The 20,353-nt window shown below is 49.4% G+C and overlaps 1 protein-coding gene and 1 long non-coding RNA gene across 5 annotated transcripts in view; one reads left to right on the top strand and one right to left on the bottom strand.

Moving 5' to 3' along the window:
• The window catches only part of LOC115187364 (deleted in malignant brain tumors 1 protein), a 142,050-nt gene extending 125,697 nt beyond the window's left edge, over positions 1-16,353 (top strand). The window contains exons 10-14 of the mRNA XM_029746431.1: positions 14,306-14,611; positions 14,737-15,015; positions 15,483-15,794; positions 15,898-15,986; positions 16,114-16,353. Coding sequence (XP_029602291.1) covers positions 14,306-14,611; positions 14,737-15,015; positions 15,483-15,794; positions 15,898-15,986; positions 16,114-16,248 — 1,121 coding nt within the window. The 3' untranslated portion in view covers positions 16,249-16,353. The remainder of the gene's footprint in view (positions 1-14,305; positions 14,612-14,736; positions 15,016-15,482; positions 15,795-15,897; positions 15,987-16,113) is intronic.
• Positions 16,354-18,257: 1,904 nt separating this feature from the next.
• Positions 18,258-19,525, bottom strand: LOC115187417 (uncharacterized). Of its 4 annotated transcripts, none has more exons than XR_003876055.1 (3): positions 19,370-19,525; positions 18,692-18,746; positions 18,258-18,592 (listed from the first exon to the last, which is right to left on the bottom strand). It is a non-coding gene; the product is annotated as an uncharacterized LOC115187417 (long non-coding RNA). The 4 variants fall into 4 exon arrangements; XR_003876056.1 differs by lacking the exon at positions 19,370-19,525 and adding an exon at positions 19,228-19,251; XR_003876054.1 differs by lacking the exon at positions 19,370-19,525 and adding an exon at positions 19,162-19,182.
• Positions 19,526-20,353: the final 828 nt, after the last annotated feature.

Raw genomic sequence — 20,353 nt, forward strand, 5'->3', positions numbered from 1 at the left:
GGCCCTCTCAGCCATCTGGCTCCACTAGGGCCCTCTCAGTCAGCTGGCTCCACTAGGGCCCTCTCAGCCAGCTGGCTCCACTAGGGCCCTCTCAGCCAGCTGGCTCCACTAGGGCCCTCTCAGCCAGCTGGCTCCACTAGGGCCCTCTCAGCCAGCTGGCTCCACTAAAGTCCTCTCAGCCAGCTGGCTCCACTAGGGTCCTCTCAGCCAGCTGGCTCCACTAGGGCCCTCTCAGCCAGCTGGCTCCACTAGGGTCCTCTCAGCCAGCTGGCTCCACTAGGGCCCTCTCAGCCAGCTGGCTCCACTAGGGTCCTCTCAGCCAGATGGCTCCACTAGGGCCACTCAGCCAGCTGCTCCACTAGGGCCCTCTCAGCCAGCTGGCTCCACTAGGGCCCTCTCAGCCAGCCGGCTCCACTAGGGCCCTCTCAGCCAGCCGGCTCCACTAGGGCCCTCTCAGCCAGCCGGCTCCACTAGGGCCCTCTCAGCCAGCCGGCTCCACTAGGGCCCTCTCAGCCAGCCGGCTCCACTAGGGCCCTCTCAGCCAGCCGGCTACACTAGGGCCCTCTCAGCCAGCCGGCTCCACTAGGGCCCTCTCAGCCAGCCGGCTCCACTAGGGCCCTCTCAGCCAGCCGGCTCCACTAGGGCCCTCTCAGTCAGCCGGCTCCACTAGGGCCCTCTCAGCCAGCCGGCTCCACTAGGGCCCTCTCAGCCAGCCGGCTCCACTAGGGCCCTCTCAGCCAGCCGGCTCCACTAGGGCCCTCTCAGCCAGCCGGCTCCACTAGGGCCCTCTCAGCCAGCCGGCTCCACTAGGGCCCTCTCAGCCAGCCGGCTCCACTAGGGCCCTCTCAGCCAGCCGGCTCCACTAGGGCCCTCTCAGCCATCTGGCTCCACTAGGGCCCTCTCAGCCATCTGGCTCCACTAGGGCCCTCTCAGCCAGCTGGCTCCACTAGGGCCCTCTCAGCCAGCTGGCTCCACTAGGGCCCTCTCAGCCATCTGGCTCCACTAGGGCCCTCTCAGTCAGCTGGCTCCACTAGGGCCCTCTCAGCCAGCTATCTCCACTAGGGCCCTCTCAGTCAGCTGGCTCCACTAGGGCCCTCTCAGTCAGCTGGCTCCACTAGGGCCCTCTCAGCCAGCTGGCTCCACTAGGATCCTCTCAGCCAGATGGCTCCACTAGGGCCCTCTCAGCCAGCTGGCTCCACTAGGGCCCTCTCAGCCATCTGGCTCCACTAGGGCCCTCTCATCCAGCTGGCTCCACTAGGGCCCTCTCTTTCAGCTGGCTCCACTAGGGCCCTCTCAGCCAGCTGGCTCCACTAGGGCCCTCTCAGCCATCTGGCTCCACTAGGGCCCTCTCAGCCAGCTGGCTCCACTAGGGCCCTCTCAGCCAGCTGGCTCCACTAGGGCCCTCTCAGCCATCTGGCTCCACTAGGGCCCTCTCAGTCAGCTGGCTCCACTAGGGCCCTCTCAGCCAGCTATCTCCACTAGGGCCCTCTCAGTCAGCTGGCTCCACTAGGGCCCTCTCAGCCAGCTGGCTCCACTAGGGCCCTCTCAGCCATCTGGCTCCACTAGGGCCCTCTCAGTCAGCTGGCTCCACTAGGGCCCTCTCAGCCAGCTATCTCCACTAGGGCCCTCTCAGTCAGCTGGCTCCACTAGGGCCCTCTCAGCCAGCTGGCTCCACTAGGGCCCTCTCAGTCAGCTGGCTCCACTATTGCCCCTCTCATCCATCTGGATCCACTAGGGCCCTCTCAGTCAGCTGGCTCCACTAGGGCCCTCTCAGCCATCTGGATCCACTAGGGCCCTCTCAGTCAGCTGGCTCCACTAGGTCCCTCTCAGCCATCTGGATCCACTAGGGCCCTCTCAGTCAGCTGGCTCCACTAAGGCCCTCTCAGTCAGCTGGCTCCACTAGGGATCTCTCAGCCAGCTGGCTCCACTAGGGCCCTCTCAGTCAGCTGGCTCCACTAGGGCCCTCTCAGCCAGCCGGATCCACTAGGCCCTCTCAGTCAGCTGGCTCCACTAGGGCCCTCTCAGCCAGCTGGCTCCACTAGGGCCCTCTCAGCCAGCCGGATCCACTAGGGCCCTCTCAGTCAGCTGGCTCCACTAAGGCCCTCTCAGTCAGCTGGCTCAACTAGGGCCCTCTCAGCCAGCTGGCTCCACTAGGGCCCTCTCAGTCAGCTGGCTCCACTGGGGCCCTCTCAGTCAGCTGGCTCCACTGGGGCCCTCTCAGTCAGCTGGCTCCACTAGGATCCTCTCAGTCAGCTGGCTCCACTAGGTCCCTCTCAGTCAGCTGGCTCCACTGGGGCCCTCTCAGTCAGCTGGCTCCACTAGGATCCTCTCAGTCAGCTGGCTCCACTAAGGCCCTCTCAGTCAGCTGGCTCCACTAAGGCCCTCTCACTCAGCTGGCTCCACTAGGGCCCTCTCAGCCAGCTGGCTCCACTAGGGCCCTCTCAGCCAGCTGGCTCCACTAGGGCCCTCTCAGCCATCTGGCTCCACTAGGGCCCTCTCAGCCATCTGGCTCCACTAGGGCCCTCTCATCCAGCTGGCTCCACTAGGGCCCTCTCAGTCAGCTGGCTCCACTAGGGCCCTCTCAGCCAGCTGGCTCCACTAGGGCCCTCTCAGCCATCTGGCTCCACTAGGGCCCTCTCAGCCAGCTGGCTCCACTAGGGCCCTCTCAGTCAGCTGGCTCCACTAGGGCCCTCTCAGCCAGCTATCTCCACTAGGGCCCTCTCAGTCAGCTGGCTCCACTAGGGCCCTCTCAGTCAGCTGGCTCCACTAGGGCCCTCTCAGCCAGCTGGCTCCACTAGGATCCTCTCAGCCAGATGGCTCCACTAGGGCCCTCTCAGCCAGCTGGCTCCACTAGGGCCCTCTCAGCCATCTGGCTCCACTAGGGCCCTCTCATCCAGCTGGCTCCACTAGGGCCCTCTCAGTCAGCTGGCTCCACTAGGGCCCTCTCAGCCAGCTATCTCCACTAGGGCCCTCTCAGTCAGCTGGCTCCACTAGGGCCCTCTCAGTCAGCTGGCTCCACTAGGGCCCTCTCAGCCAGCTGGCTCCACTAGGATCCTCTCAGCCAGATGGCTCCACTAGGGCCCTCTCAGCCAGCTGGCTCCACTAGGGCCCTCTCAGCCATCTGGCTCCACTAGGGCCCTCTCATCCAGCTGGCTCCACTAGGGCCCTCTCAGTCAGCTGGCTCCACTAGGGCCCTCTCAGCCAGCTGGCTCCACTAGGGCCCTCTCAGCCATCTGGCTCCACTAGGGCCCTCTCAGCCAGCTGGCTCCACTAGGGCCCTCTCAGCCAGCTGGCTCCACTAGGGCCCTCTCAGCCATCTGGCTCCACTAGGGCCCTCTCAGTCAGCTGGCTCCACTAGGGCCCTCTCAGCCAGCTATCTCCACTAGGGCCCTCTCAGTCAGCTGGCTCCACTAGGGCCCTCTCAGCCAGCTGGCTCCACTAGGGCCCTCTCAGCCATCTGGCTCCACTAGGGCCCTCTCAGTCAGCTGGCTCCACTAGGGCCCTCTCAGCCAGCTATCTCCACTAGGGCCCTCTCAGTCAGCTGGCTCCACTAGGGCCCTCTCAGCCAGCTGGCTCCACTAGGGCCCTCTCAGTCAGCTGGCTCCACTAGGGCCCCTCTCATCCATCTGGATCCACTAGGGCCCTCTCAGTCAGCTGGCTCCACTAGGGCCCTCTCAGCCATCTGGATCCACTAGGGCCCTCTCAGTCAGCTGGCTCCACTAGGTCCCTCTCAGCCATCTGGATCCACTAGGGCCCTCTCAGTCAGCTGGCTCCACTAAGGCCCTCTCAGTCAGCTGGCTCCACTAGGGATCTCTCAGCCAGCTGGCTCCACTAGGGCCCTCTCAGTCAGCTGGCTCCACTAGGGCCCTCTCAGCCAGCCGGATCCACTAGGCCCTCTCAGTCAGCTGGCTCCACTAGGGCCCTCTCAGCCAGCTGGCTCCACTAGGGCCCTCTCAGCCAGCCGGATCCACTAGGGCCCTCTCAGTCAGCTGGCTCCACTAAGGCCCTCTCAGTCAGCTGGCTCCACTAGGGCCCTCTCAGCCAGCTGGCTCCACTAGGGCCCTCTCAGTCAGCTGGCTCCACTGGGGCCCTCTCAGTCAGCTGGCTCCACTAGGATCCTCTCAGTCAGCTGGCTCCACTAGGATCCTCTCAGTCAGCTGGCTCCACTAGGTCCCTCTCAGCCATCTGGATCCACTAGGGCCCTCTCAGCCAGCTGGCTCCACTAGGGCCCTCTCAGCCAGCTATCTCCACTAGGGCCCTCTCAGTCAGCTGGCTCCACGAGGTCCCTCTCAGTCAGCTGGCTCCACTGGGGCCCTCTCAGTCAGCTGGCTCCACTAGGATCCTCTCAGTCAGCTGGCTCCACTAGGTCCCTCTCAGTCAGCTGGCTCCACTGGGGCCCTCTCAGTCAGCTGGCTCCACTAGGATCCTCTCAGTCAGCTGGCTCCACTAGGGCCCTCTCAGTCAGCTGGCTCCACTAAGGCCCTCTCAGTCAGCTGGCTCCACTAGGGCCCTCTCAGCCAGCTGGCTCCACTAGGGCCCTCTCAGCCAGCTGGTGTGTGTAGTACAAAACTGTCTAGTACAAAACTCAACTCTCTTCCAGACCCACACATGTATTTGTACACATCCCATTTAGCCATAACCTAGGTTTAGCAGTATTTCTACACACCCCATTTAGCCATACCCTAGGTTTAGCTGTATTTCTAAGATTTGGCATGGGTACTCAGATCCTCAAAAGGTTCTACAGCTGCACCATCGAGAGCATCCTGACGGGTTGCAACACTCCCTGGTATGGCAACTGCTTGGCCTCTAACCACAAGGCACGACAGAGTGTAGTGCCTATGGCCCAGTACATCACTGGGGCCAAGCTTCCTGCCATCCAGGACTTCTGATTCCAGGCGGTGTCAGAAGAGGGCCCTAAAAATTGTCAGCAACTCCAGCCACCCTAGTCAGACTGTTATCTCTGCTACCGCACGGCAAGTGGTACCGGTGCCCCAAGTCTAGGTTCAAGAGGCATCTAAACAGCTTCTACCCCCAAGACATAAGACTCCTGAAAATTGTATCAAATGGCTTTACAGACTATTTGCATTGTCTCTCCCCCCCTCTTCTATGCTGCTGCTATTCTGTTATTATCTATGCATAGTCACTTTAACAACTCCACCTACATGTACATATTACTTATATAGCCTCCACATTGACTCTGTACCAGTACCCCTGTATATAGCCTCCACATTGACTCTGTACAGGTACCCCTGTATATAGCCTCCACATTGACTCTATACCGGTACCCCTGTATATAGCCTCCACATTGACTCTGTACCAGTACCCCTGTATATAGCCTCCACATTGACTCTGTACCAGTACCCCTGTATATAGCCTCCACATTGACTCTGTACCAGTACCCCTGTATATAGCCTCCACATTGACTCTGTACCAGTACCCCCTGTATATAGCCTCCACATTGACTCTGTACCAGTACCCATGTGTATAGCCTCCACATTGACTCTGTACCAGTACTCCTGTATATAGCCTCCACATTGACTCTGTACCAGTACCCCATGTGTATAGCCTCCACATTGACTCTGTACCAGTACCCCTGTATATAGCCTCCACATTGACTCTGTACCAGTACCCCCTGTATATAGCCTCCACATTGACTCTGTACCAGTACCCCATGTGTATAGCCTCCACATTGACTCTGTACCAGTACCCCATATGTATAGCCTCCACATTGACTCTGTACCAGTACCCCTGTATATAGCCTCCACATTGACTCTGTACCAGTACCCCCTGTATATAGCCTCCACATTGACTCTGTACCGGTACCTCCTGTATATAGCCTCCACATTGACTCTGTACCAGTACCCCTGTATATAGCCTCCACATTGACTCTGTACCAGTACCCCCTGTATATAGCCTCCACATTGACTCTGTACTGGTACCTCCTGTATATAGCCTCCACATTGACTCTGTACTAGTACCCCTGTATATAGCCTCCACATTGACTCTGTACCAGTACCCCCTGTATATAGCCTCCACATTGACTCTGTACCAGTACCCCTGTATATAGCCTCCACATTGACTCTGTACCAGTACCCCTGTATATAGCCTCCACATTGACTCTGTACCAGTACCCCCTGTATATAGCCTCCACATTGACTCTGTACCGGTAACCCCTGTATATAGCCTCCACATTGACTCTGTACTGGTACCTCCTGTACATAGCCTCCACATTGACTCTCTACCAGTACCCCTGTATATAGCCTCCACATTGACTCTGTACCGGTAACCCCTGTATATAGCCTCCACATTGACTCTGTACCAGTACCCCCTGCATATAGCCTCCACATTGACTCTGTACCAGTACCCCTGCATATAGCCTCCACATTGACTCTGTACCAGTATAAACCCTCTCTATTGTTATTTTACAGCTCCCCTTTAATTACTTGTTACTTTTATCTCCTTTTTTAGGTATTTTCTTAAAACTGCATTGTTGGTTAAGGGCTTGTAGTCAGCATTTCACTGTTGTATTCGACGCATGTGACAATTGAAATATGATTTGATATAAACTAATCTGCTAAGAGAGGTTCACCTTTCCATGGAAGGGGAATGTGTGTTCACATGGGTGTTGTTGCACCATACCAACGATAAGCCTGTCTTCCCCATCACATCATGAAAGGTCATGTTGATGTTCATTTGTCCCCCCCATCCTCTCCCACTCTCTCTCTCAATTATATTCAGGTTAGAAAGTACAGCTCAGTTTCCACCTCATTTTGTGGGCAGTGGGCACATGGCCTGTCTTCTCTCTGCCTGTTTCAATCCTTTCTCAATAGCAAGGCTACGCTCACTTCATTTGTACATTGCATATTTTCTCCTCAGTTTTCTATCATGTAGTCTGCCACCGTGTAATGTCTGTTTAGGGCCAAATAGTCTTGGGATTATTATATTTTTGGGGAAAATACTTCTTTTTTTATCCGAGCGATATAAGAAAGATCAGGAAACACATTTCTTTCCTACATGTATTTAACCCCTTATTTGTGGAACTAAACTATCTCCATATATACTTCCATAAATGTGTTAAACTGGTACCAGGAGACCTTCAGGCGAGTCTTGTAAAGCTTGTGGACGTCCTAGATCATAACAACCTGTACGTGTTCCTGAGAGACTCACCTTTCCATAGTGGGGTCATGTTAGTGTGTCCTAGATCATAACAACCTGTACGTGTTCCTGAGAGACTCACCTTTCCATAGTGGGGTCATGTTAGTGTGTTCTAGATCATAACAACCTGTACGTGTTCCTGAGAGACTCACCTTTCCATAGTGGGGTCATGTTAGTGTGTCCTAGATCATAACAACCTGTACGTGTTCCTGAGAGACTCACCTTTCCATAGTGGGGTCATGTTAGTGTGTCCTAGATCATAACAACCTGTACGTGTTCCTGAGAGACTCACCTGCTGTGGTCTACATTTTGTTCATCAAGCAGACCAGATCATTAGATATGGTGGGAGAGCCTGTTAGGCTGTTTAAAATGGAACAATATCATTTATATACTGTAGCATGAGACTAATACCTCTATATACATTTGAACAGGATTTGAGTGATGTTTTCTAAATTGTTTAATAATAATATATAATACATTTTTCACTGAGACATCATGGTGTACATCAATTTAAATCTCAACTTGTAAATAAAGAATAAATAATAAAAAATCAACAATGTATTGGACAGGCCTATGAGGTGTAAAGGTCTGTCTTTCCAAGACATTCTGTTCATCTACAAGCAGACCTGGTGATTCTAGATGGTGGGAGAGCCTGTTATTTAAAATGGAAGAATATAACTTACTGTAGCCTATATAATGTAACAATGACAATAATCCCTTCATATATACTGTAGTTGAAGGTGATTTTAGTGTCATAAGAAGTGTTCATTAAAACAAATCAGGAATTTTGGTGGATGGATTCAATGTAGATGTTCTGCTGTGTATCGAGGTGTTTATATGAAAGTGGTAGATTTGTAATTCTTTACAAGAGAAAGTTCTGGATAACTTTTCTGTGGGTGACCTCAGGCTACGGTCTTGGACAATTCAGCTACTTTGTTAACAGTCCTACAACTGTCACCTTATGTAACAACTGATTTACTTAACAAAAGGCACATCTCAATATGTGGTCCAGGTGCCTTAGTGTTCCTATAAAAACCTCTGTCCAAACTCAGCATTAAATAGTATCTAATCAGAATAGTGTACAGAGATAAGTTATTACACCTATTGAAATGTAATGTGTTTTTTACTGTTTATTCTGTTGCATTAAAAAGTCACTGTTGCCTATTAGATCAATATCAGTGTGAACACGTCTGATTGGACTAGATCCATGTTGAGGTGAGACACATCTGATTGGACTAGATCCATGTTGAGGTGAGACACATCTGATTGGACTAGATCCATGTTGAGGTGAGACATGTCGGATTGGACTAGATCCATGTTGAGGTGAGACACGTCTGATTGGACTAGATCCATGTTGAGGTGAGACATGTCGGATTGGACTAGATCCATGTTGAGGTGAGACACGTCTGATTGGACTAGATCCATATTGAGGTGAGACACGTCTGATTGGACTAGATCCATGTTGAGGTGAGACATGTCGGATTGGACTAGATCCATGTTGGGGTTTGGCCATTTCATGTCTTTATTGTTTTGTATTCTGAAGGCAGTTTGGGAGAAGGTGGTGGACCGTTTGAGGATTTTACAGTTCCCCCTGGTGGAGGTTCTTGGAACACTGCTATTTAAGTCTGAGGTTGATTAAAACCAAATGTGGTGCTGCTATGTTGTGTGTTAACTTGAATACCAGGCAGATGTTGGAGTACAGAATGAAATGGTGGAAACTGAACAGGTTGAACTTGTTGAATACACTCTTAGAAAAATGGGTTTCCAACAGGGTTCTTTGGCTGTCATAAAAGGAGAACCCTGTTACATGTAGAACTCATTTTGGTTCCATGTAGAACCCTCTGTCAAATGGAACCCAAAAGGGTTCTACCTGGAGGGGTTCTACCTGGAAATAAAAAGGGTTCTTCAAAGGGTTCTCCTATGGGGACAGTGGAAGAATCCTTCTAGGTTCTAGATAGCACCTTTTATTAAGAGTGTAGGCCTATATTGCTGTAGTGGGTCTGTGGTTTTCTGTGAAACAAAATGGTTCATTGGTTCTGGTAAGTTAAGATAATCAGAAATACTCTGAAACATCCCCACTTTTAGAACCCATTAACAACCAGGAAAAGTAGCCTACTTCTATGCGTGCTGAGGCATGCGTCATCACTCATAATTGACAGGACCGTCAAAAAAGACATGCTCACATGCAAACAAAAGACAATAATTAAATTGACAAAACAATAAAAAAAATACAAAATCATAAATGTTATGAAATAAAACAACTTGTTGATCAAGCTTAGTAATTTGAATTAAAATGACCATAAATTAACATTGTAGATGATAAAAGATTTGAGTTGAAGTTTAACATTTACTTGTTGTGATACAGTGCATTCAGAAAGTATTCAGACCACTTGACTTTTAACACATTTTGAGAAGTTACAGCCGTATTGTTTTTTCCTTCTCAGCCTACACACTATATAGTCCATAACAACAAAGCAAAAACAGGTTCTTAGAAATGTTAGCAAATGTATAAAAAATTAACAACTGAAATATAATACATTATAAATGCCAGGTTTCCTCCAGACGTGACACTTAGCATTCAGGCCAAAGAGTTCAATCTTGGTTTTCTCAGACCAGAGGATTTAGTTTCTTATGGTCTGAGAGTCTTTAGGTGCCTTTGGGCAAACTCCAAGCGGGCTGTCATGTGCCTTTTTCTAAGGAGTGGCTTCCGTCTGGCCACTCTACCATAACGGCCTGATTGGTGGAGTGCTGCAAAAATTGTGGTCCTTCTGGAAGTTTCTCCCATCTCCACAGAGGAACACTGGAGCTCTATCAGGGTGACCATCGGGTTCTTGGTCACCTCCCTGACCAAGGCCCTTCTCCCCCGATTTCTCAGTTTGGCCGGGCGGCCAGCTCTAGGAAGTCTTGAAGGCAGAGTTACAAAGAAAAAGCCATATCTCAGACTGGTCAATAAAAATAAAAGATTAAGATTGGCAAAAGAACACAGACACTGGACAGAGGAACTCTGCCTAGAAGGCCAGCATCCCGGAGTCGCCTCTTCACTGTTGACGTTGAGACTGGTTTTTTGCGGGTACTATTTAATGTAGCTGCCAGTTGAGGACTGTGTGAGGCATCTGTTTCTCAAACTAGACACTCTAATGTACTTGTCCTCTTGCTCAGTTGTGCACCGGGGCCTCCTACTCCTCATTCTATTCTGGTTAGGGCCAGTTTGCGATGTTCTGTGAAGGGAGTAGTACAAAGCGTTGTACGAGATCTTCAGTTTCTTGGCAATTTCTCACATGGATGAGCCTTCATTTCTCAGAACTAGAATAGACTGACGAGTTTCAGAAGAAAGGTCTTTGTTTCTGTCCATTTTCCACCTGTAATCGAACCCACAAATGTTGATGCTCCAGATACTCTAGTCTAAAGACGGACAGTTTTATTGCTTCTTTAATCAGGGCAACAGTTTGCAGCTGTGATAACATGAATGCAAAAGGGTTTTCTAATGATCAATTAGACTTTTAAAATGATAAACTTGGATTAGCTAATACAACGTGCCATTGGAACACTGGAGTGATGGTTGCTGATAATGGGCCTCTGTACGTCTATGTAGATATAAAAAATCTGCCGTTTCCAGCTACAATAGTAATTTACATTAACAATGTCTACACTGGGCATGCTGCCACCCCCGTGCTTCACAGTTGGGATGGTGTTATTTAGCTTGCAAGCCTCCCCCTTTTTCCTCCAAACATAACGATGGTCATTATGGTCAAACAGTTCTATTTTTGTTTCATCAGACCAGAGGACATTTCTCCAAAAGGTAAGATCTTTGTGCCCATGTGCAGTTGCAAACCGTAGTCTGGCATTTTTATGGCAGTTTTGGAGCAGTGGCTTCTTCCTTGCTGAGTGGCCTCTGAGGTTATGTTCATATAGGACTCGTTTTACTGTGGATATAGATACTTTTGTACCTGTTTCCTCCAGCATCTTCACAAGGTCAATTGCTGTTGTTCTGGGATTGATTTTCACTTTTCGCACCAACGTGGGAGAAGAGGAGACGAGAGGTGCAGAAGGGGAGAAAAGTAAAGGAGAGGGGGGAGAAGAGGGGAAGAGGGGGAGTAAAGAAGAGGGAGAGAAGAGAGGGGGAGAAGAGGAGAGAAGAGAAGAGGGGAGAAGAGGAGAGGGGGAGAAGAGGAGAAGAGATGGGAAGAAGAAGGGGAGGGGAGCGGGAGAAGAGAAGATGGGAAAACAGAAGAGGAAAGGGGGAGAAGCAGAGAGGAGAGGGGGAGAAGAGGAGAAGAGAGGGGGAGGAGAGAAGAGAAGACGGGAGAAGAGGAGAGGGGGAGAAGAGGAGAAGAGATGGGGAGAAGAGGATAAGGGGTGTGGAGGAGGAGAAGAGGAGAGGAGAGGGGGAAAAGAGGAGACGACAGGTGCAGAAGAGGAGAAGAGGGGGGAGAAGAGGAGTGGAGAGGGGGAGATGGGGAGAAGAGGAGAAGAAAGGGGGAGGAGAGGGCAAGGAGAGGTGAGGAGAAGGGAGGAAAGTGGAGGAGAGGAGAGGGAAGAGGAGGTGAGGAGAGAAGAGGAGAGGAGAGGAGAGGAGAGGAGAGGAGAGGAGAGGAGAGGAGAGGAGAGGAGAGGAGAAAATAAAAAAGTTGAGGGGCCAAAGAGGAGAGGGGGAGAAGGGGAGGGGAGGAAAAGGAGAAGAAAGGGGGAGAAGATGAGAGGAGAGGAGGGAGGAAAGGGGTGGGGAGAGTGGAGAGGAGAGGGGCAGAAGAGGAGAGGGTGAGAAGGAGATTGGAGAGAAAAGGAGAAGAGAGGGAGAGAAGAGAGGGGGGGAGAAGAGGAGAGGGGGAGAAGAAGGTATGAGGAGAAGAGAATCGAAGAAAGAAAGAAAAGGGGAGGGGGAGAAGAGGAGAAGAGGGGGAGAAGAGAGGAGAGTAGAAGGGGGAGAATAGAGGAGAAGTGGAAAGGGGGAGAAGCGGAGGGGGGAAGCGAAGAGGAGATGGAGAGAAGAGAGGGGAGAGAATAGGAGAAGAGAAGGGGAGGGGAGAGGAAGAGTAGAAGAGGAGAGGGAGGAGAGGGGAGAAGAGGAAAGGAGGAGGAGAAGAGAGGAGAAGAGGAGAGGAGAGGGGGGAGTAGGGAGAGGAAAGGAGAGGGGGAGAACGGTAGAGGGGGAGGAGAGAAGAGAAGAGGAGAGGGGGAGAACAGGGGTGGAGAAGAGGAGTGACATGAGGTGGAGAAGAGGAGTAAAGAGTGGGAGAAAAGGAGAAGAGAGGGAGGGATAGGGGTGTGAAGAGAGGGGGAGAAGAGTGGGAAGAAGAAGAGAGGAAAGGGGGAGAAGAGGAGAGGGGAGAAGAGGGGAGGTGGGAGAAGAGGAGAGGGGAGGGGAGAGGAGGGGAGGTGGGAGAAGAGGAGAGGGGAGGGGAGAGGAGGGGAGGTGGAGAAGAGGAGAGGGGAGGGGAGAGAGGGGAGGTGGGAGAAGATGAGAGGGGAGAGGAGGGGAGGAGAAGATGAGAGGGGAGAGGAGGGGAGGTGGGAGAAGATGAGAGGGGAGGGGAGAGGAGGGGAGGTGGGAGAAGAGGAGAGGGGAGGGGAGAGGAGGAGAAGATGAGAGGGGAGAGGAGGGGAGGTGGAGAAGAGGAGAGGGGAGAGGAGGAGAAGATGAGAGGGGAGGGGAGGTGGGAGAAGAGGAGAGGGGAGGGGAGGGGAGAGGAGGAGAAGATGAGAGGGGGAGAAGAGGAGAAGCGGATAGAGGGGGAGGAGAGGAGTTTGGGGATTATGAAATTTGACGATCTGACTTGGAAAGGTGGAATCCTATGATGGTGCAATGTTGAAAGTCACTGAGCTCTTCATTAAGGGCATTCTACTGCCACTGTTCTCTATGGAGATTGCATGGCCGAGTGCTTGATTTTATACATATGAAGTCATGTGGCTGAAATAGAATCCACTAATTTGAAGGGGTGTCCACATACTTTTGTATATATCGTGTATGTACACATGGGTGTTGCACCATACCAACGATAAGCCTGTCTTCCCCATCACATCATGAAAGGTCATGTTGATGTTCATTTAACCTCTGTGTCTCTCTTCCTCTGACTCCTCCCTTTCTCCTTTGTTTCTCTCTATCTCTCTGTCTCTTTCTCTCTCTTTCTCCTCTGTCTCTCTCTTTCTCCTCAGATCTCCAGGCTCAAAGCGTCAGTCCACCATGTAGGTAGAGTATAAATCTACAGTGATTATAGCAGTTCAATATTAGTCAACTTTATTATCCCACATGGAGAAATTCATGTGTCCATACAAACCATTCTAAACCCCAATAACAAGTAGTGTTTTATGGAACTACTAATACTTGTCAACCACAAAGCACTACTGCTGTTAGAATAACAGAATCACTGTCATCATCTGTCCTCACCACTGTGTTTTCCTCTCTGCTGTTTACAGCTCAATACTCAGTCAGACTGGTGGATGGGACCACTTCCTGTTCTGGGACAGTGGAAGTCTTCTACAGAGGAGAGTGGTCAGGTTTATGTTCTGAGTGGTGGAGCATGAAAGTGACTAAGGTTTTGTTTAGGGAGCTGGACTGTGGGAATGTTGTATCTGAATCTAGAGGACCTCTGTTTGAAGATGGAAGAAGAGGAGTCAGAATATTTAGCAGATGCAGGGGACATGAGTCTTCTATTACTCAGTGTGACATCATAGGAGGACGTGGTGCCTGTAATGGTAGATATTATCATCATGTGACCTGTTCAGGTAAGAGACTGGTCATATTGAGAGATTTATTTATACATTATACAATATTACCATGTATCATGTTTTATGTGTTTTTTATTTCATTTAAATAGAGGGAGATGTCAGATGTATTTAAACATTATATTTGTGTTTGTCATATTGGTTTATGGGAGATGTTCATGGGCAGATCATTGTAGTTCAGATGGTACTGAAGTGAAGCTGCCTGATGGATGTCCAGCTGTTTATTTTCTATAAAGTGAAGTGAACTTATTCCTGTCTCCTGCCTGCATTATTCCCAACCCTATCCTGAGTGACTAAGAACCCATTTCTACCTCTTACAGTATCAAACACAGCAAACTACAATCTTTTATCCAACATATTTGTGTTTAGTCCTTGACAGTGTCATCAACAAAACTGATTGAATGTTCAACCAAGTCTTTTTCTCCAGAGTCTGTGCGGCTTGTGGATGGAGCTGGTCTCTGCTCTGGGAGAGTGGAGGTGAAGTCCAATCAGTCCTGGGCCTCAGTGTGTGAAGCTGACTTTGACCGGCAGGATGCAGAGGTAGTCTGTGGGGAGCTTGGCTGTGGGGCTCCTGCAGCTCTACAGGGGGGGCTCTATGGAGAAGGTGAGGGTCAGACCTGGGATAAAGAGTTCCAGTGTAAAGGCAAAGAGTCCCTTCTCCTGGACTGTGACACCTCAGACAGAGAAAACAACATCTGTCTACCTGGTAATGCTGTTGGACTCACCTGCTCAGGTAAGAAACAGTTTGTCACTCAATCAACATTGTTTCTCACCTGGAGTGAAGAATATGAGAGACAATATAGGTGTGTTTTAGTGAGAAAATAGTAAGATTACTGTCTCTCTCTTTTCTTTTCTCAGAGCCTGATGATGTGAGGCTGGTGGGAGGAGGCAGTCGCTGTGCTGGTGGAGTTGAGCGGTACGACCAGGGAGAGTGGAGGACTGTGGGATCTGACTGGGACCAGAGGGATGTAGCTGCAGTAGTGTGTAGACAGCTGGGTTGTGGCTCCGCTGTTTCAGTACTACCTGGAAACACCACTGGAGCACATGGAGTTGTCTGTGATGGTACTGAGTCTGCACTGAGGGAGTGCGTGATAACATTTGATCGCCATTCTGGACTCACAGTGATCTGCTCCTCAGGTGATAACAACATATTATAATTACATTCAACTGATTTCCTTCATTCATACAACTTCCTCTGCACCTCTCATGATGACTGTTTAGCTTGTCAGTCTGCTTTACTAAATAGATCACTCAGTCAAGTAGGAATCAAATACTACTTAAATATCCCAGAATGCTTTTGTATTTGAGTGTTATCTCAGTGAACGTCTCTACTCACTACCACTGTCACATGTCATGTTATTGTCATATCTAAATGAGGAAAGTAGTTGTGGAGCTACGTTTTCTTTTTCTCTCCTCTTGTTCCAGATGTCCTGCTTAAGCCTGATATCAACATATGTTGTCTCAGTGACTGTAGGCCCACTACTCATGTTGCCCTGTGAGGGAGGGTGGCTAGCACTGTTACATGCTGATGTTATTGTCATATCTATAGGAAACTAGTTGAAGAGGTTTTTCTTGTTTTTTCTTGTTCTCTTTTATTGATACAGTCCAGCCTGATATCTCCTTGACTGACTCAATGGGAGGGGTCTCCAGGGGCCACCAGGGGCCCGAGGTGTTCAGGGGCTACAGCTTCACCATCACCTGCTCCACTCAGCCACAGTACCCAGGAGGCTCCTTCCTCCTCACGTTCACCTGCTCCAACAGAACCCAGACCCAGCCAGCTGTCAATCACTCTGCTGCCTTCCTCTTCCCTGCTGCAGATGACTCCCACCAAGGGAACTACAGATGTGTTTATGACAATTATGGTTTCTCTCATAACTTCTCCTCTGAGAGTGAGCTTCTCTCCCTCACCATCACAGGTAACTGAACATGAACCAGACTTATAACTTTGTCATTGACAGATTTCCCACAGATCTATGTGATGATGATCAGTCCCCTCATCAAAGGTGTTTCTGTTTGCAGCCTCTCCTCTGCCAGCCTTCATCATCAGACACGTTGTAGTGCTGCTTATCCTACTGACAGCCATCACCACCTCCTACCTGTACTACAAGGTAAAGACATTTACTCAGACGTTACAAGTCATTTAAACTAGAGGGAGAGGGTGAGGGGGAGAGGGAGGGAGAGAGAATGGAGATACTAGAGAGTAAATGTCTGACTGTTGGTGCTGTGTCTCCCTAGCCCACCAGGAGGCAGAAGAGAGTGAACAGGGTGAGCAGCGTGGATCTTTATGTCAATGCCATGGAGATGGTCTCTCTGAGCTCCAGAGCTGAAGCTGGACCGGGAGAGGAGAGAGCAGCCCAGGGGACGGAGTAGGAGTAGAATGAAGCTGACCCTACATGCTGATCTTAGGTCAGTTTTGTGTTTTAAATGGATGGTCAGCAGTGGACTGGTGTTTAAAATGTGGTGACAAACCTGAAATGGTTCTAATTTTAATAACAAGTTCAGAATTAGTTTATCTTTCTAGAACCATGGAAGAAATCTAAAAGGAGTGACTGCAACCACCATTATTCCTTTTTGTTTGGTTTTTACCACCAGAGAAACATGGGGTTCTGGGTAACATGGGGTTCTGGGTAACATGGGGTTTTGGGTAACATGGGGTTTTGATTATTTTAAGAGAGTAGCTCAATTACGTCTGTTTTGTGTTCCAGAATAAATTGGTTTTTGGTTTTGTCTTAATGTCTTTATCTTATTTAGTGTCTCTTAGATTCTTTATCTTATTTAGTGTCTCTTAGATTCTTTATCTTATTTAGTGTCTCTTAGATTCTTTATCTTATTTAGTGTCTCTTAGATTCTTTATCTTATTTAGTGTCTCTTAGATTCTTTATCTTATTTAGTGTCTCTTAGATTCTTTATCTTGAAGTGTTTCCATTATTATTCCATTGTATTATTATAATCATCTGTTCATTCTTTGTAATTTAAACATTTTTTAATAAAGGGGTTTGTTGTTGTTGTTTACCTCTCATGATGTTGTTGATTATAAATGTTATATTGATTATGATGTAGATTATTGTTATGATGTTGTTAGTAGTCTAGAGATAATGATGTTATTGATTATAAATGTTATGATATTGATTATTGATTATGATGTAGATTATTGTTATGATGTTGCTCTCTAAACTGCCATGTAATCAACTGAATGCTTTTAATAAACTTACAGGCTGTCAGTCTTGTGTGATTCTCCTCTTGGACAGACTACAACATACAGTATGAATGAACTGAGATCAGTCTTGTGTGATTCCCCTCTTGGACAGACTACAACATACAGTATGAATTAACTGAGATCAGTCTTGTGTGATTCCCCTCTTGGACAGACTACAACATACAGTATGAATTAACTGAGATCAGTCTTGTGTGATTCTCCTCTTGGACAGACTACAACATACAGTAGGAATTAACTGAGATCAGTCTTGTGTGATTCTCCTCTTGGACAGACTACAACATACAGTATGAATTAACTGAGATCAGTCTTGTGTGATTCTCCTCTTGGACAGACTACAACATACAGTAGGAATTAACTGAGATCAGTCTTGTGTGATTCTCCTCTTGGACAGACTACAACATACAGTATGAATTAACTGAGATCAGTCTTGTGTGATTCTCCTCTTGGACAGACTACAACATACAGTATGAATTAACTGAGATCAGTCTTGTGTGATTCCCCTCTTGGACAGACTACAACATACAGTATGAATATCATGCTGAAACCCTCATAGCCAAGTTTGTGTGTGTGTGTGTGTGTGTGTGTGTGTGTGTGTGTGTGTGTGTGTGTGTGTGTGTGTGTGTGTGTGTGTGTGTGTGTGTGTGTGTGTGTGTGTGTGTGTGTGTGTGTGTGCGCGCGCGCGTGCGTGCGTGCGTGTGTGTGTGTGTTCAGAACTCTGGTGGTATTAAAACATGATCTGACTAGGGAGTGTCCACTCCAGTACATGTGTAGTGTAGGATGTGTGTCTGTGTACTCCAGTACATGTGTAGTGTAGGATGTGTGTCTGTGTACTCCAGTACATGTGTAGTGTAGGATGTGTGTCTGTGTACTCCAGTACATGTGTAGTGTAGGATGTGTGTCTGTGTACTCCAGTACATGTGTAGTGTAGGATGTGTGTCTGTGTACTCCAGTACATGTGTAGTGTAGGATGTGTGTCCACTCCAGTACATGTGTAGTGTAGGATGTGTGTCTGTGTACTCCAGTACATGTGTAGTGTAGGATGTGTGTCTGTGTACTCCAGTACATGTGTAGTGTAGGATGTGTGTCCACTCCAGTACATGTGTAGTGTAGGATGTGTGTTGATGCCTAAAGAGACTCTGTGTTTAACACACTTCAACCAGACGACTGTAGAAGCTTCTGTTTTATTGAAGAACAACCGTTGTCTCCATTGAACACAATGTTGTGGTCAAGGTAGTTGTTTTATGACTGACTGAAAGAGGGGTCTTTCAGAGTATTTCTTGGTTGGTCAAATGTTGGTTGGCTGAATGTTGGGTCTAGTTGGTTGGTCATTGGCTTGATGGCTGAATGTCAGGTTTGTTGAACATAGATCCTTGTTGATAGGCTGTTAGTTCTCATTAGGTTGTATTTTGGTGGTTTTTGGTTAGACTGGTTCCTAGGAGGAGGAAGAGGAAGAGGAGGCTGAGCTGTGACAGTTTGACATCAGTCTCCTGTTACCTGCTGAGAGAGAGAGAGAGAGAGAGAGAGAGAGAGAGAGAGAGACAGAGAGAGAGAGAGAGAGAGAGAGAGAGAGAGAGAGAGAGAGAGAGAGAGAGAGACCTCTGGTACCAAACATCTTCATGTAACAGTTAGTGCAGTAGGGTTTCTCATCATGCTGAAACACAAAGCACAGCAAACATCTTAGTTCATGAGATACATAGATACACTCTCTCTCCCCCTTCCCTTACCTCTCTCCCCCTCTCCCCTCTCCCTCCTACGTCTCCCCCCTCCATGCTATACTCCCCTCCCTCTCAACTCCCGTTCCTCTCTCCCCCTTCTCTCCCTCCTCCTCTTCCCTCCCTCCCTCTCTCTCCATACCTCAGCATGTTGTCCTGGGGTCCCCCTTCTCTCCCTCCTCCTCTTCCCTCCCTCCCTCTCTCTCCATACCTCAGCATATTGTCCTGGGGTCCCCCTTCTCTCCCTCCTCTTCCCTCCCTCCCTCCCTCTCTCTCTCTCCATACCTCAGCATGTTGTCCTGGGGTCCCCCTTCTCTCCCTCCTCCTCTTCCCTCCCTCCCTCTCTCTCCATACCTCAGCATGTTGTCCCGGGGTTCCCCTTCTCTCCCTCCTCTTCCCTCCCTCTCTCTCTCTCCATACCTCAGCATGTTGTCCTGGGGTCCCCCTTCTCTCCCTCCTCCTCTTCCCTCCCTCCCTCTCTCTCCATACCTCAGCATGTTGTCCTGGGGTCCCCCTTCTCTCCCTCCTCCTCTTCCCTCCCTCCCTCCCTCTCTCTCCATACCTCAGCATGTTGTCCTGGGGTCAACTGTCTCTGACACTGTTGACACTTCAGACACAGAGGGTGGTAGTCCCGCCCCAATGACCTCTTCTTCTCACCTGGACCAATGGGGAGAGAGGATAGCAAGGGTTAGAGGTCAAATGTCTGTCATGGACCAATCTGGTTAGAGGATACCAGGGGTCAGATTTAAATATCTGGCATGGACCGATGTGGTTTGAGGATACCAAGGTTAGAGGTCAAATATCTGGCATGGACCAATGGGGTTAGAGGATACCAGGGGTCATGTTGATAATGTAGGTCTATCTGTTTTACTGATATGGACATCAAAGTAACTAAAGCTAGTAGCCTACTCTGGTCACAGCTGTCTGAATGGGGTCATCGTGTCAGAACATGCGCTGGCGCTGACATGTTTGTAGAGGTATTGACTAACAGACAGTATCCTGGTCTAAACTGTGAGCTGAGACTTTATTTATTGATTTAGAACAGGATAGGCTATATATATTGCACATTCACAAATAAATATCACCCGATGCTGAGTTTCCCGGACCCCGACACACAGTGACGTCGGCCCGGTATAGTGACACCGGGAGAATCCGGGAAAAGGCTGGCAGACGTGACCCGGTAATCCAAGATGCTGCGACCATCAACAGAGATAAACAGAAACAGTTCTAGTGGTGGAGGTGTGTCTGAGTCAGGTGTCCATCATAGAGACATATGGTGGTGGAGGTGTTTCTGAGTCAGGTGTCCATCATAAAGACATATGGTGTTGGGGGGGGGGGTTCTGAGTCAGGTGTCCATGATAAAGACATATGGTGTTGGGGGGGGGTTCTAAGTCAGGTGTCCACTATAGAGACATATGGTGTTGAGGGGGGGGGGGGGTTCTGAGTCAGCTGTCCATCATAGAGGCATATGGTGGTGGGGTTCTGAGTCAGCTGTCCATCATAGAGACATATGGTGATGGGGGGGGTCTGAGTCAGCTGTCCATCA

Source organism: Salmo trutta, unplaced genomic scaffold (assembly GCF_901001165.1).
Source record: "Salmo trutta unplaced genomic scaffold, fSalTru1.1, whole genome shotgun sequence".
Classification (NCBI taxonomy): Eukaryota; Metazoa; Chordata; class Actinopteri; order Salmoniformes; family Salmonidae; genus Salmo; species Salmo trutta.